General features: G+C 36.5%; 1 protein-coding gene across 1 annotated transcript; it reads left to right on the top strand.

Moving 5' to 3' along the window:
* Positions 1 to 6,149: 6,149 nt before the first annotated feature.
* Positions 6,150 to 7,340, top strand: LOC114274711 (F-box/kelch-repeat protein At3g23880-like). The gene has a single exon (XM_028216684.2). It carries the CDS (start codon positions 6,150 to 6,152, stop codon positions 7,338 to 7,340), a length of 1,191 nt encoding a protein of 396 aa, XP_028072485.2.
* The last annotated feature ends 9,823 nt before the right edge of the window (positions 7,341 to 17,163 follow it).

Genomic DNA, 17,163 nt, shown 5'->3' on the forward strand with positions numbered 1-17,163 from the left:
ATTTCCTACCTTAAGTCTTGAATTCCAAGTATGGAAGTCTAATTTTGCGAATCTTCTTCAATTCCTTCTAAATTTTCCAAGCAAAATCTAGACGAACTCAATTTTTCTTCCAATTCCCTCTCTCTCACGTTTGGCCTAGAAGATGGATGAAAAGTAGTGCATCAAACATATGTAAAGTGTAATAAGGGTTGGTCTTGAATTAGACCACTCAATGGCACAAGCGTAATTTGCCTAGATTCAATTAGTTTAACATTGTTTATTCTAATTTAATCATTCCCAATCAAATTTTAATTAAACCTACCATAAAATCACATTAATCCTAGTTAGCATATAACACTAACCAATTTCTGAATCGGTCGCCGATAAGGCTTTCAATTCGCAGTCCGAAATCAAAACATGAACAGATCATTCAATGACAAACAGATAGAAATGCAATTAAAGCAACACACTCATGCAATCAATTCAGGATTTCATCTTAATCAATTACTTGTCATGCTTAAACGTGAGTTAACACTAATCAGAGGTAAGGGTTGTCACATGATGCTAAGATAAATGTGTGATAAGACTAAAAAAAACAGAGTTAGAAATAAGTATATTCGTGAATAGGTAAGAGTAGTACTGATAAAGGATAAAATGAGAGAGAATAGATTAAAATGATTTGGTCATATACAACAGAGATCAACAGAGGTAGTAGTGAAGAGATGTAATACAGTGATAGCAGATAGAAGTATTAAGGGAAAGAATAGACCTACATTGACATGGGTTAGGGTAGTAAATAGAGATATAAATCTCTTTAATTTGACTAATCAAATGGCCTTTGATAGAGTGGAGAAGAAAAATTCATGTAGTCGATTCCATTTGATAGGACTTAAAAATTGGTTTAGTTTGGTGTGATTTTTATAATCCTCATGTTTTTGTTGAATTTATTTATTTATTGGGCAATTGTTGTGGAATCTAGTCCTATTGGGACCTTTTACCCAAGATATACAAATAAATAAATAAAAATCAATGCAACAGAGATACCATACTATGAATATATGCAATTTTATATTTAAATTTTTGGACTATTGTTAGATGAGAAATATGGATTGATTTTAAAAAATGATTAATAGTTATCTAAATTTCATGGGCCGTTTGGGAAACCAAAATTGTGTGACATAGTTAATTTTTATTTTTTATTTATTTTTTTATTTATTTATTTTTTCAAAGGTACTTAATCCATGGGTTCATTTTTGAAATTTCTTAGGTCAATATGTTTAAACTTAAATCTTTTTAGACCAGAACGACATTAGTCTATCCAAATGTCACATGTTCAAATGTTACTTTTGTATACATGTTATTTATCTATACACGTGTTATATATTAGTGTAATGTCATTTATTTGTTCACCTTGTTGCCACTAACCATCATTGACTTTCTAAGAATTTTCTGGCCAATTTTCTTTATGAAATTTCAATGACTTTTCAACTCTTGTTTTATCACAAAAAAGATTAAATCTTTAAGTAAATAACATATGGTCTCATAATTGTATGATTTTCACCAATTAACCTTTTTTCAAAAATAGCATTGTAAAATCACCTCATATTTTTCTTTTATCGATTGCCTATTTTAAATAAGTATAAATTTGTGCATACACATCCCTAATATATATATATATATATATGTGAGGAATTTACATGATATTTGATTGAGTTTTTAAAATTTATTTTTAATTTGTTTCCTTAAAAAAATCACAATACTTATTATTTTAAAATATATATTTATTTTTTGAGTTAAAATCAAATTTACAATTTTTAAAAATATTTTTAATATTTAATTTTTGCAAACCCATTTTACAAAAAAAAAAAAAAAAAATCTTTTGTTTTAATTTTCTGGAAATTAAGTTTTAATTTTTCGTGTTTTTTTTTTTTAATTTTTAGGGAATATTTTTAAATTTTTAAGTAATTTTTTACTTTTTTAAATGCACTTTACTTAAATCTATCTAAAAAAAAATTTATTTTTTTTTGAAAAATCAATAAATATACAAGAATACGAAAATGTATTAAATATTCATTATTTTTTTTTATATTTTTGGTATTTAGTGAATTTTTTTTAAAAAAATTTACAAATATTATATTTTTTTTAAGTATATTTATATTAGGTGTATTTAAAAATTAAAAAAATTTCTTAATATATTAAAAAAATTTAGTAGAAATAAAAAAATAAAAAATAAAAAATTTAATTTTTTGAAAAGTAAATCTTGGAAAAATGAAACAAAACAATGGCCTCACATGAAAACTTGACTATTTTAGTAGGCTATTTTAGTTTTTATTATTTCAATACACTAAAATTTTTGTATTTAAGAAGATGATTGGATTTTTTTTATAATTAGATGTGATATTTGTAAAAAAAAAATAAATAAAATGATTATGAATTTGATATGATATTTTATATTGTTAAATTATTTTCATTTATTTTCTCTTTTTTATAAATTAAAATAAAAAAAGGGATTTTTATTGATAAGTCCAATTTAGAATTGTTTTAACTCAAGAAGTCCATGAAGGAATTTTTTAACCCATTTAATCCCATATATGTATAGTTTTATTCCATAAAGTCCATTTTCTTGATTTACACTATTTTCTTGGACACTTATACCCTTATATTCAATTTTGATATCCTTATAAATATTTTTTGAACGATTAACAATTTAATGATGTGAACATTCATATTTTAAAATTCACATTGGTAGGAATGTAAAATTGGCCCGTGGGCGGCCCGAAACTTGCCCGGGAGTCGGGCCCGGCCCGGCCCGTTGACAATGTGAATATTCACATTGACATGTTAACAGTCACATTAATAAGAGTGTAAAATTGGCCCGCGTCCCGTGGCGGCGCGAAACTCGCTCACGGCCCATGGGCGGCCCGGGACAGGCCCGGTCCGGCCCATTGACAATGTGAATATTCATATTGACATGTTAACTTTCACATTGATAAGAGTATAAAATTGGCCCGCGGCCCATGGGAGGCAAAAAGCCCGCCCGCGGCACGAGGAGGGCCCGGCCCGGTCCGTTGACAATGTGAATATTCACATTGACATGTTAACATTCACATTGATAGGAGTGTAAAATTAGCCCGCGCCTCGTGGCTGCCAGAAACCCGCCCACGGCCCATGGGCGGCCCGGGGCGGGCTCGGCCCGGCCGGTTGACAATGTGAATATTCACATTGATATTGATAAGAGTATAAAATTGGTCTGCAACCTAGGGCGGGCCTGACCCGACCCGGCCCGTTGACAATGTGAATATTCATATTGACATGTTAACATTGGCCCCCATCCCGTGGCGGCTCGAAACCCGCCCGCGACCCATGGGCAACCCGGGGCAGGCTCGGTCCGGCCCGTTGACAATGTGAATATTCACATTGACATGTTAACATTTACATTGATAAGAGTATAAAATTGGCCTGCGGCCCATGGGCGGCCAAAAGCCCGGCCCGGCCCGTTAACAATGTGAATATTCACATTGACATGTTAACATTCACATTGATAAGAGTGTAAAATTGGCCCGCAGCCCGTGGGCGGCCTGAAGCCCGACCGAAGCCCGATGCGGGCTTGGCCCGACCCGTGACAATGTGAATATTCACATTAACATGTTAACATTCACATTGTAAGAGTGTAAAATTAGCCCGCGCCCCGTGGCTACCCGAAACCCGCCCAAGGCCCGTGGGCGGCCCGGCCCAACCTGTTGACAATGTGAATATTCACATTGACATGTTAACATTCACATTGATAAGAGTGTAAAATTGGCCCGTGACCCGTGGGCAGCCCGAAGCCCAACCTTGGGCCGGGGCGGACCCGGCCCGTTGGCAATGTGAATATTCATATTGACATGTTAACATTCACATTGATAGGAGTGTAAAATTGGCTCGCAGCCCGTGGGCGGCCCGAAGCCAGACCGCAGCCCGAGGCGGGCTTGGCCCGACCCGTGACAATGTAAATATTCACATTGACATGTTAACATTAACATTGATAGGAGTGTAAAATTTGTCTGCTGCCCGAAGCTCGCTCGCGGCCCGCGGTAGGCCTGGACCCAAACCCCGGCCACCCCGGGCCGCCCATGGGACGCGAGTCAATTTTACACTCTTATCAATGTGAATGTTAATATGTCAATGTGAATATTCACACTATCAACAAGCCGGGCCGGGCCCGCCTCGGGCCGTGGGCGGGTTTCGGGCAGCCACGGGGCACGGGTTAATGTTACACTCTTATCAATGTGAATGTTAACATGTCAATGTGAATATTCACGTTGTCAACGGGCCGGGCCCGCCCCTGCCCGAGGCCAGGCTTCGGGCTGCCCATGGGTCACGGGCCAATTTTACACTGTTATCTATGTTAATGTTAATATGTCAATGTGAATATTCACATTATCAACGGGCCGGGCCGGGCCGGGCCGAGCCCGCCCTGGGCAGCGGGCGGGCTTCGGGCCGCCCACGGGCCACGGGCCAATTTTACACTCCTATCAATGTGAATGTTAATATGTCAATGTGAATATTCACATTGTCAACGGGCCGGGCTCGCCCCGGGCCACCCACGGGCTTCGGGCCACCCATGGAGCGCGAGTCAATTTTACACTCTTATCAATGTGAATGTTAACATGTCAATGTGAATATTCACATTGTCAACAGGAGAGGCCGGGCCCGCCCCGGGCCGCCCACGGGCCGTGGGCTGGTTTCGGGCAGCCACGGGGCGCGGGTTAATTTTATACTCTTATCAATGTGAATGTTAACATGTCAATGTGAATATTCACATTATCAACGGGTCGGGCCGGGCCCGCCCAAGGCAGTCCACGAGCTGCTGGCGGGTTTCGGGCCGGCCACAGGCCGCGGGCTAATTTTACACTCCTATCAATGTGAATGTTAACATGTCAATGTGAATATTCACATTGTCAACGGGCCCGGCCCGACCCGACCCGACCCGGGCTGCCCACGTGTCACGGGCTAATTTTACACTCTTATCAATGTTAATGTTAATATGTCAATGTGAATATTCACATTATGAACGGGCCGGCCCGGGCCCGCCCTGGGCGGCGGGCTGGCTTCGGGCCGCCCACGGGCTGCGGGCCAATTTTTCACTCCTATCAATGTGAATGTTAATTTGTCAATGTGAATATTCACATTATCAACGAGCCGGGCCGGGCCTATTTTTTTGGCATGTGGGCCGGCCTGGCCCGACTCGAATTTTTCTGGGCACCCACGAGGATCGACATGGGCTGGGCCCCTACACATTGACGATATGAGCATTCACATTGACGGTGTGAACATTCACATTAGGGGTATTTTGGTAATTATGTCACCCATAGGACTTATTGAAATATAAGAAAATAATGTGAACTAAATGGAACATAAGTAGATGAAAAGGGTATTTTGGTCTTCTTATCACAAATTGGACCTAATGGAATAGTCAAAAAGAATATGGGTTGAATGGAATAAAACTCTTAGAAAATGGATTTATCAAAAAAGCTCCCATAAAAAAAATTAAAAAAACTCACTATGGCCAATGGTGATTATTCAATACTCTCGGGGTATGGACACGTGATGTTTCATAAGATTTTAATTGGTGGAGAGACATAAGGAGCCACAATTTATGTTGGGAATAGAATAATAATATGAAACTAACTAATTAATAATTAATTTGGAATATGAACGCGAGATGTTCCGAGAGTATTGAATAATTTCTCCTACGGCCAATGTATTCGCTTATTTGCTTTTGTTCGTTGGTCAAACGAGAAGAAACAGATAGCAGGCACTTGCTCAGGTGGTAGTGAATATGGCATTCGCTCTTCCGCTATCGTTTTCCGCTCGAGTCCAGATCTTCTATGGTACTCTCTATAATGCTCCTGTGATTGTCAAAACGACATCGTTTTAATTTTTTTTTTCTTTTCTCTTTTCCCACTCTTTCCTTTTCTCTCCAGTAAGGGAAAAAAAGAAGAAAAAAAATCTCTAACAAGAAATGTTGTAGAAAAATAACTTTTACCAACTTTTCAAAACACGCTTTATCCTTTAACTCCATTTGGTTGGGTCTCTAATCAGTTAACCGCTCTCAACACTCTCTCTCTCTCTCTCTCTCTCTCTCTCTCTCTCTCTCTCTATATTCCCATTCTTGGAAAGAATCAACAATGGCGGATCAAGAAAGAAATACAGTGGCCGCCGATGATGCAATGTCTTCGTCTTCATCGTCTTCTTCTTCGTCGGACTACAATCTATATCTCCCAATCAAAATCATCTTCGACATTCTGAATCGTCTCCCAGTCAAATCTCTCCTTCGATTCAGGTGCGTATGTAAAACCTTCCGCCACGTCATCTCTAACCCTACCTTCATCTCCTCCCACCTCCTCCACCACCACACCAACACCATCGCCGCCACCATTTTCACCTTCAAACACCGCTCCTCCTCCATTCTCTCTATGTTACAATCATCCTCATCGTCTCAAAACCCTACCATTCTGGTCCACGCCTTTCCCAACCACACTCGCGATCTACACCTAATCGGCTCCATCAATGGCCTCCTCTGTCTCTCACGAACCTTTCATTTCCATCAATGCATCCTCCTCCTCCTCTGGAACCCCGCTACCAAACTCTTCAAATCTGTCCCCCTTCCCACCATCCAAATTTCTCTTAGGTTTCTTCAACTCTCTCTCGGGTTCGGATTCCGATTCCATTATACTACTTCTTCTAGTGACTACAAGGTTGTCAGGATAGTTTCTTTCAAGTCACATACCCAAGTCGAGGTCTACTCTTCAATTTCTGATTGTTGGAGAGAGATTCAAGTTATGGATTTGCGCTTTTATATCCATAAATTGTCTTGTGAGGTGATTGTCAATGGAGCTCCCTATTGGTTTCTCTCAACTACTTCAAATCATTGTCTTTGCTTCACATGGTTTGATGTTCAAAATGACGCTTTTGTCATGTTGCCGGGGCTCGATTTTTCTGGGTCCTACAACGGGACTTCTGTCTACTACAAATTAATGGATTGGAAAGATAATGTTGTTGTGGTTGTGTGTTGTCCTGGCAACCCATGTGTTGATGTGTGGATGCTAGAGGATCGTTGTGGCGGTGAGAGCAATTGGTGTAAGAAATTTGTGATTAGACCGGTTTTGGGTGTTGAACGATTTGGGTTGTTGCAATGCACGAAGAATGGTGAGATTATAGCAGAAGATGCACGGGAAAGGATATTCTTGCACAATCCCCGAAATGGAGAGACTAAGTATATTCCTATCAGTGGAGTTGAGTTCAAAGCTTTTCACTATGTAGAGAGTTTGGTTTCAATCAAAGGATTCAAACAACAAGAACTGAACAATCAGCACTGATGTTCTGCAAAGGTCAATTCATCACTCGATCAGATAAATAACTCAAGCATTTGTTTATGCTACTTTCTGCAATGCATTTGGTTTTTGAGCTTTTGGTAGCATATGAATGGATAGCTTAGACAAAATGGATAGTTAAGACAGTATGGATAGTTGATATTCCTTTAATTCCTCTGATTGGATAGCTTAGACAATTTGAATAGTTAATATTAGCTAATTCCTCTTATTTGAGTTTCAATCCTGTTTCATTTGCTTTTACTTTCCTTCAAAAACAAGTGTTCAAGTCCTTTCCTTCAAATTTGGGAATTAGTACAGAATTTTATCCTAGTTAAGGGATGGAATGGAAATAATTGGAGTTTTGTCTGTGTAGTTTGTAGACTGCTTTGCAATGTTTTCTATGCTTCTGCCAGAAGGATCTAATATTTCCTTTCTCTCATGCTATGTTTGGTTATGGAATTTGGGAAAGAATTTGGAAAGGGAAAGGAAAAAGATGTGCAAAACTAGGTGAAATGTAAGTATATTTTATTCATATTTCAGCTAGCTTTTCTTTTTTTCCTTTCCAAATCTCTTCTCAAATTTTCCAACCAAACACAGCGTCAATGAATTGGCACAATTCTTGATGTGTCTGCCTTCATTTTTTTAGGTGTTATTTCTATTAACATGGGTTTTTTTTAATCTTTTATTTTTGGATAATTGTTGCTGGATCTACTAGTCCTTTTGAACCTTTTGCCCTAGATATGGGGTGAGATCTCTTGATGAGAAGAGAAAAGTGCAATACCAAGTTAGATGAGCAATATGTGTTGGATGAATGGATTCTTAAAAACTGCTACTGCATTCTCTTTGTTTTTGTATATGTTAAGACCATTCATTCTTGGCCCACAGTAATTATCTATTCAAATATTTAAAATTGTTTTAACATATAATTCATCTATAATATTCATTAGGAATGATAATTTGGGATTGTTTTGCCAAACTTCCAAGATATGTTGAAATGTGACATGTTCTTGACTCCCTGCCTTTTTTTTATATCTATGCATAATGATAGTTTTGCTACATTTTGTCATGTCTCTAGATGTTTATTCTGCATGAAGATAGGATAATGCCCTTTGATGCTATTGCATTCTTCTTGTACTATATGCTATTTGAAATGAAATTTTGTCTGGCTTAATCAAACAGTGGATATCGATTCCCTTTCTCAGGTTTCTCTTTGATTTCGGAGCACATGTTGTAGCTAATTCAGTGAATAGATTCATGGTTCACGCCTTCAATTCATCGTGTGCACTTAACCTGAATTGCAATCTTGAGATAAGTGTACTTAATCTTTTATCGCGGATCAGTCTGTGGTAAAGGAAGTCAACTCCTATATTTAGAGAAGAAAGAGACAGAACGATAGATGTGATGAGGGCGCGGAAGAAGAAGTGGGAGGGAGGGGAAAATGAGGCACAACAGGGGCTGGGAAGAAAGGAGATGACATCGGGGCCTGGAGAGAGGGTGGTGCCAAAGCTGAATTTGGAGGTGGGCAGTAGGTAGTGGCAGTGGTTGGTGGTGTTATGTACTTAGAGATTAGAGTTAGAATTTTATACAAGAGAATAATTTAATCAATCGTGCTGGGAACCCCCTAGTGGGGTGACCCCCAGCACCCCAGCTCCACGTGGGGCGCTATGCTCTCAAGACAAAAAAAAAAAAAAAATTCAACCAATCAAAAAATAATAAGGGTGGTGGGGGTCATCCCCACTAGGGGTCCAAGACATTTCTCTAATTTAATTAACGGACAAAATTGAAAGATGGTTGGAATTGAGAAATTAAGTGGGGTGTAAATAGAATTATATAACAATGTCATAAATAAAGTTGGACTGATCATTTATAAGGATTTTACATAGACTCCGCCACAAAAATGAATGACTCAAATTTATTTGTAACATGATTCGGTGACTGTAATATGAATAATTACTCTAGTGTAAAATTTTAAAGGCTCTCCATTACTTGGTGTTGGTGGCATCAAAATTAGATATTTTTTAATTGGGTAAATTAGATTGGTTACTCTTAAAGTTTCAAAAAATATAACAAGATTTACAAATTACATCACCTTTTAAAATTTAACAGAGGGACACTCATACAAATGATATATATATATATATATATAAGAATAAATAAAGGTAAAATATATTTTTTGAAGTAAAAAAATAACAAAATTATTAAAGTAATGAATTGTTGATGAAAATTATATTAAGTATTATATGATTTTAAAATGTTTCAAGTATAATTATATCGAATTTATAGAAGTCAACGTATTTTTTTTCAAATCTCAAGAAAAGTTATGTAAATTATCTTAAGAGATGTTTGGCATACAGTTAAAAAGTTACATTTTTAAAAACATTTTTGGCGTTGCTCATTTTTTTTTTAAACATTATGTTAATCAACCGCGATTGGTAGCTTGTGACTTTTGGGGCTCGAATGGCCCGAGTCGAAAAACGACGACGTTTTGATTTTTTTTTTCTTTTCTTTCTCTTTCTCGTTTTTTCCTGAAGATGCAAAAGATGAAAGTGAAGAAGGAGAAGAAGAGGAAGAGAAGACGAAGCTGGAGCAGTGTCTGGACAGTTTCATCAACATCAACAATATATATATATATATATATTTTTTTTTTTTTTTCAGATCGGTGATACAATATCAAGAGCAAATTTTCCTATCAAGGAGATACATTCAGATCGGTGATACATTCAGATCGGTGATACAATATCAAGGAGAAAACAGAGAGATCGGTACATCTTCCTATCAGATTGGTACATCAGAAAACAGAGCAAATTTTCCCACCGACTGTAACCACAACAACACACAACATCATCATAATCAAACACAAATTTTCAAAATCAAAATCAAAAAAAAAAACAAACACAGATCTAATCCCTCATCGTCCATCGTCGACCATTGCCAGCTCTCTTACTTTGTCGCCATCGTTGCCCATCGTCGCCATCGTCGACCGTCGCCAGCTCATCGTCACCGTCGCCAGCTCATCGTCGCCGTCATCGTCGCCATCATCGACCGCTTGCTCTCTCTCTCTGTTCGCCCTCCCTCTCTTTCTTCTCTTTTCTCTCGCTTTCTTTCACTCTCTCTCTCCTTCCCTCCCTCCCTCCCCCCTCCCCTGTTTCAGATATAAAAAAAACAAAAAAGATTGAAAAACGACGTCGTATAAAAGTCCGGCCAAATTCGAGCCTCACATTTCGAGCTACCAATCTTTTTTCTATGTCAATTTCCTTTTTTTCCTTTTTAACTTTGCAGGACTGGTTTAGATGAATCCAAAATGTTAAAAAAAGATTTTAAAAAAAGTTTACTAAAGAAAAATAATTAAAGAAGTATTTATTTTTTGACTTTTATTTTATTATTATATCCTTTATTGATTTTTTTTTTCAATTTTTTTTTTAATTTTTTTTTAATTTTTTCGATCTGAGAACTCAAAAGTATAAACCCATAAATCGTAAAATCAGAATTTATAGACCAACTAATCTTATAATTATTTTAAGAGTTAATTACCTAAAAGTCTTATTTACAAATGTTATAGTAGTTCAGGTCTTATTTAAAAGTTTTTGAACCAATAAGTTCTATTTAGTAAAACTGAGAATATTATTAGTTTTTCTTAATTTTTAAAACTAAGAATATTATCAATTTTTTATAGTAATATTTTAGATAATTGTTTCACTAACTGATAAAAAAAAAAAAAGAACATAAGATTAAACGTTTTTATCCTTTTACTTATTGGTTTGATTCAACTAGCTAATAAAATCGAGAAGATTATTAATTTTTTTCAATTTTAAAACTGAGAATATTATCAGTTTTTTCATTTTTAAAGTGTTTTTTTTTTCAATTTTGTACATCAATATTCCATTATCATGCTCCTTTATAGACACAAAATTTTTAATTTTGCGCATAATTTTTTTTTAATTTTTTCAATTCGAAAGTTGATATTTTAAAGTTTTAAAAATTGAAATAAATGTCAAATCATAATGTTCCTTTATATATATAAATTATGAACAATTATTATTTAAAAGGTAATTTTAACTATTAACAATTTAATAAGACTTGAAAATCTAAAAAATCTTAATTAGAATTTAATAAAATATAAATTCATAAATTAAGAGTTATGTGTAAATGTCCTAAAATTAACCAATCATTGAATGTTTGCTAGTGATGCACTTCTTTCCATACAATTATTTTTTAGTCCTTTGTTTTAGGGAGATACTGATTGGTGCCGTGCTAACTTCTTTTATTTATTTATTTATTTTTTTAATTTATCAATAAAAGTTAATTATTAATTGTTAAATGAGAATTATGAGAGTTACCATTTTCACTATTTGCAAAACACCAAGTGTTTTACTCTCTTAATTTAACTCTCCTAAGAAGAGTTGAACTCATAATCTCCCCTTAAAGTCCTTAAAAAAGTAATAATGACAGATTAAACTAGGTCTAGTTGGTTTTGGTGCCCAGCTACTTGAAAATCAAAGGCTGTGTTTGGTTATATTTTTGAAACGTAATTCCACACCTTGATTTGAGTGCTGTGTTTAGTTAGAATTTTCAAAAATTGATTCCACATCCACTTTTGAAAACATGTCTACCCAGTCATCCTCATGCATGTCCCCCCAGACATTCGGCCGATCATCTGGCTGGTTGATCGGAACAGTTTTTTTTTTGCACCTGTTATTTTATATTTTAAATAAAAAATATGTTCGAAATTTTTAAATTTTTTTTATGAGTTTTGAATAGAATTTTGGATTATGTGTTTGGTTATGAGTTGTAAGTTTTTGAATCAAATATCATATGTCACATCAAAATTTCCAAACTTAATTGTTGGCACTAAAATTTATTTTTCTCTGTTGAACAAACATAACAAAATACAGAGAACTGATCTAGTGGACGCTAGGGGAGAAGACCATGAGTTTATAGTGGGATGTGGGTCCCAGAATGCAGAGCGTATGACAAGAGCCAAACAGTCAAAGGAGCAGATGTGGCACAGTTTCTCATGTCAATTCATTTGATAGTGTTGTAGGATGTAGCCAAACATGGCCTAGGTGTCAAGCCATGAAGTTAGGCATACAAGTGATGCAGGGTACGTGTCTTGTTTGCAAGGGAAAGAGAATGCTGTAGCAGAGAAGCAGTTACCAGCGGTTATAGAGATCATGGGCAGTTATATAGGAAGTAGAGGTAACTTGCTCCATGGTGGGACATGTGGCAGCAGAGAAGTAGCAAGGCCAGTAGCATAAAGGCTGGAAATTTAAAGTAAAGTGGATCCAGAACAACATTCATAACCCATGTGGAATTAGGAGTAGCATAGCTTAATTAACAATAGCTTTTGTACTTAGGAGTATTTCTCTATGGAATTCAGCCTTTGTGGCTAAGTTTTCTTCTATTGATTGGTATGCGCATTGAACTTGAAATTTAATTCTTGTAATTAAGTGGCAAGTTTATTTGAACCTTATTTCAGATACTTGAGGGTGTTTGGATTAAAGTTTGCTAACTAAGACTTTTGAAAAAACTAAAACTTATTTTAAATATTTGTTTTAATAATTTTATTTTTTGATTGTTATGAGAGTAAATATTTTTAAGTGTGGTTTGACCGAGATCACAGTAAAAAGACAACTCCAAGATTATTTGGCCCGAGGTTACCAACTATGGCTGCACTCGAGATGATGAGGGTCCGAGTTGATACTTGTCCAAGCTATTCCAACCCGAGATAACCAACCAAGCTGTCAGGTTTGAAAAAGTTTTCAGGCTCGAAAAAACTGTCAGGCTTGAAATGGTTGCAACGAGAGAAGTCTTTCTAGAAGACAACAAGTACAAATGAAGGAATAACACTTGTAAAAATATTTGGAAGCGGGTGTTTGATGGCCAAGGACCAACTCTCCACATGTACCGCCACTTTGGGTCCAGTCCCGTAGGAATGGAGGGTTGAAACTCTTTAGGCATTGCTCTTAACTTGCCTTGCATTTCCTCATCAACCAAGCTACGAAGAAGAATTTGAAACATGTTTGTGATCAGTGTAAGTGAAAATTAGGGCATACACACCTTTTGGGTTCATTTGGGAATGGGTTTTGGCTTTTTAGTTTTTTAGATATTTTAGTTTGGGGTTAAAAAGTCTCGTTTGGGAAAGATTTTTTGACTTTTTGTAAGAGCAAGAATATAAGATTATGAGTTGGATGTGATGTTTTGTCTTATTGGGCTAAAAAGTCTATTTTATCTTTTTGTGGCTAAAATAATCCCAAACCCAACCCAACCTTTTTTTCCAAACAAAGTCAATTTGTTTTGATTTACATCTCCATAAAGGTATAATTATTTTGAATTATTATCATTTAATTGCAATTCTCTTGTCGAGAAAAACAAGTCTGTGCTAGTATCCCTTGGGCCAAGCTCACTTATTTCTCTTGGGCCAAAAGGAGTAAAGGCAAGGGTTGATGTTGTTGTTAAGTCTTTGATTTCGGCAGAGAGCAGTAACTTGGTCAAGAAAGAGGAAGTAATTGAAAGTTTGGTCACAATCCCCAACAATGCTAGTCACAAGAATAAAGAAATGAGAAAGAAGTTTTTGAAAGTGTCAATGGTTTTTCCAAAATTTAAAAGATTTCGGAAGGGGTTGTCAGTTATTCTTGAGGAAGCTAAGCTTGTGGTCATTTGCTCAGTTTACCTTTACGTGGTTTACATTGAATATTTTAGCTAGTTTCCATATTATTTCATGCATCTCAGATTTATTTTAAGACGACATATCAATTTTATCATCCATCACTTCCTTATGGGAACGCTCTTCTTTTTTAATATTTTATTTTTTATAATTATATTTAATTTTTACTTCTTGTATATCACACCAATCAAATTTCTATTTCTAAACTTTCTACATTGACTCTGGTGCCTCTCATCATATGACTCCCCATCTTTTTTTACTTCAAAATTGTACTCCCCTTTTATCTCCTATTATTGTTAATGTTGCTAATAGGTCTGGTATGTCTGTTATATCTGTTGGGTCTATCTTGCCATCTGCTATGTCTGTTGCCTCTATTTCATATGTCCTTTATGTTCCTCAGTTATCTGTTAGTTTATTATCATTTCTGCTGTGTTTAGTTGGGAGATTTGGGGAGGGATTTGGAAAGGGAAAGGGAAAAGGAAAAGGTGTGTGAAATTAGGTGAAATTTAGGCATATTTTATTCACATTTCATCTACCTTTTTCATTTTCCTTTCCAAATCCCTCCTCAAATCCCCCAACCAAACATAACATTAATGTTTCGAGTGCATCTATACATATATGAAATCTTAATGTTTTTTCATCGATCTCAGGTGGAAAAAATTCCCTAATATAGTAATAGTTGTCCCTCCCACCTCCCCCAAGGTGTAAACATTAATATGCATTTCACCCTAGATATTTTGGTAATTATATCATTTATAGGACTTATTGAAACATAAAAAAATAATTTAAAATAAGAGAAGAGCTTATGATGGTTAGTTTAGGGATATGTTTTGTTTAGCATACTTATGCTTGCATATTTGCATCCATGCATTTGTATTGCATGCACCGATGCGAAGCTTGGCATGTATTATTGTTATTGTTGTATTCATGAAGAGAGAGAACTTGTATTATTTTGTTTCTATTACCCAAGGGTAATAGATGTATATATATATAATAAAAAAAATGGACATAAATTATAGGCTTTGGTAATGTTTTCCAATAATAAAAATGTGGGGCGTTATAATCTCTGTATATATATATATATAGGCAAAAACTTGTCCTGGAAGGTGTTGACAAAAGCCTCCCAAGTCCCTCCAATGCGCCCACGTGCATACTTCCATCACTGACCTGCATCCCCTTTCAGTTGGAAAGACGCTGTAGACACCCTATTTTTGAACGTCAAAATGAGCAGAGAATGATAAGAAATGAACCCCAAGGGCTTAGCTTGGTCGATGATGCCTAGGACTTGGGGGTTTGCTCCCTCCAAGATCTCAGGTTCGACTCTCATCGCCAGCAAAAACTCTTGGGGCCACGGGTCCTGTTAAATTAAATAGCAAACAAAGGCGAGAAACCGAGCGAAAATGGCATTACCGGAAATAAAGATTTTAAAGTGATCAATCCATAATTATAGGGTCTAATAATTGATAATAGGGTTTTAAAGGTGCTTATTAATCTACCGGGATCGATTATGATTTACTCGAATTAATCCGCGATGCTTCCCGATTCTAAGGTTTAAAACGCAATTAAGAAAAAATTCAAGGGCTTTATTAAAATAAACTCAAGGTAAAGTCGCTGTTTTGTGATCGAGCATACTTCAACCGTCGTCGCCAAGGTCGATAAGCTTCTGGAAGCTGGAGCAATCTGCGAAGTCAGTTACCCCACCTGGTTGTCCAATATTGTTATGGTCAAGAAGAAAAACGAATCTTGGCAAGTTTGCGTGGATTTCACGAATCTGAATAAGGCTTGTCCCAAGGATTGTTTCCCTCTCCCCAGGATCGATCAGCTAGTCGATGTAACTGCGCACGTATGATTAATTGCAAATTTTGATTATGTGTATGATTCTGAATTTGTTTTTTTAAAAATCAAAATAAATATCCAATCATTATGTTTCTTTATAGATAATCATAAATGTTGATCAATAATTACTTGAAGGATATTTCCGACTATTAAAAATTTAATGGGATTTAAAGCCCGTGACTCGTGGCAAAGGCCAAAGTTCGTCATCACCAAAGTTGCCTCGGCTTAGGAACTTAGGTACGAGAGGGGAAGGTCCTGAAAGGAAAGTACCCCCACTCGCTCGATCCGAAGATCGGCCTTTATTTTATTTCAATGCAAATATATTCACATTGGTCACATAGTCTTTCACGTTCATATGTTCATGTTCACAAGAATTACACATTCAAAATCAAAATTAACATGACATGTTATTTCACATAACTTCTTTGTTCATGCCGTAGGTTTCATTTTTATTTCAGATATGTTCAGAAAATTTCACTCTGTGTTTGCCCCCTAACTTCATTCTCGTTCACCTTTGGGTGACTCACATTGATTACTTGAGGTCCATCTACCTGCTGCGGTGGTGGTGATGGAGGCGATGCTGCCGGTGCTGGGGGAAACCTTGCACACTCTTCCCTTGTCCTGGCCTCATCCACCAGGTCTCTCAGATGAACCTATCTGACCAGATCCTCCAAGTATGTTTTCAAGGCCCTGCATCCTTGCATCAAATGCCAATCCTCATTGTAGTAAGCATAGTGCTTCCCAATGCTAATTCCCATAAACTCGCCGTGAACTTTCTCTGGTGCTCTGTAATACGGTTGGCTCCTAATCCTCTCCAGAACTTTGTAGATCGGGATCCTGAATATAGTGGTAACTGCCTGCGCAGCCCTTAATCCTACCTCCTACCTGTTAACAGCGTTGTTACCTCAACCTCATTTCGACAAGCCGTTTCTTTTCTCCTGCTTCGGTATCTTCGTTTTTGGTGTATCTTCCTTTGCTCTAACATACTTCTCTATTCATGCCATGAGCTTAAACTTGAACCCAAACCCTAGGTTTGCTCAAAATACCCCCAATATCCCATCTTTTTCACACAACAACCTATAGCCAAGTTAAAACCCATATTAAGATGTAGAGTAAGGTGTAGAGAGTCCTTACCTCAAAGAGAAAAGACGAGCCAAGCAAGGATGAAACTTCAAAGATGCCAAAACCAAAGTCTATTCGGATCAAAATGGAGATCTTGAGGTGCTCACTCTTTTTAACAAAGGCGAATGGGCTGAGAAATTACTAGAACTAGATGAAAATCTAGAGAGAAGGCAAGTTTAGAGAGAGGGTCTCAACTTTAGGGTTTTA

This window comes from Camellia sinensis, chromosome 2 (assembly GCF_055761805.1).
Source record: "Camellia sinensis isolate YWXY chromosome 2, ASM5576180v1, whole genome shotgun sequence".
NCBI classification, from domain to species: domain Eukaryota; kingdom Viridiplantae; phylum Streptophyta; class Magnoliopsida; order Ericales; family Theaceae; genus Camellia; species Camellia sinensis.

Bases quoted from the DNA above. Each gene is read 5' to 3' on its own strand.
- LOC114274711 (XM_028216684.2), top strand. From the start codon at position 6,150: ATGGCGGATCAAGAAAGAAATACAGTGGCCGCCGATGATGCAATGTCT.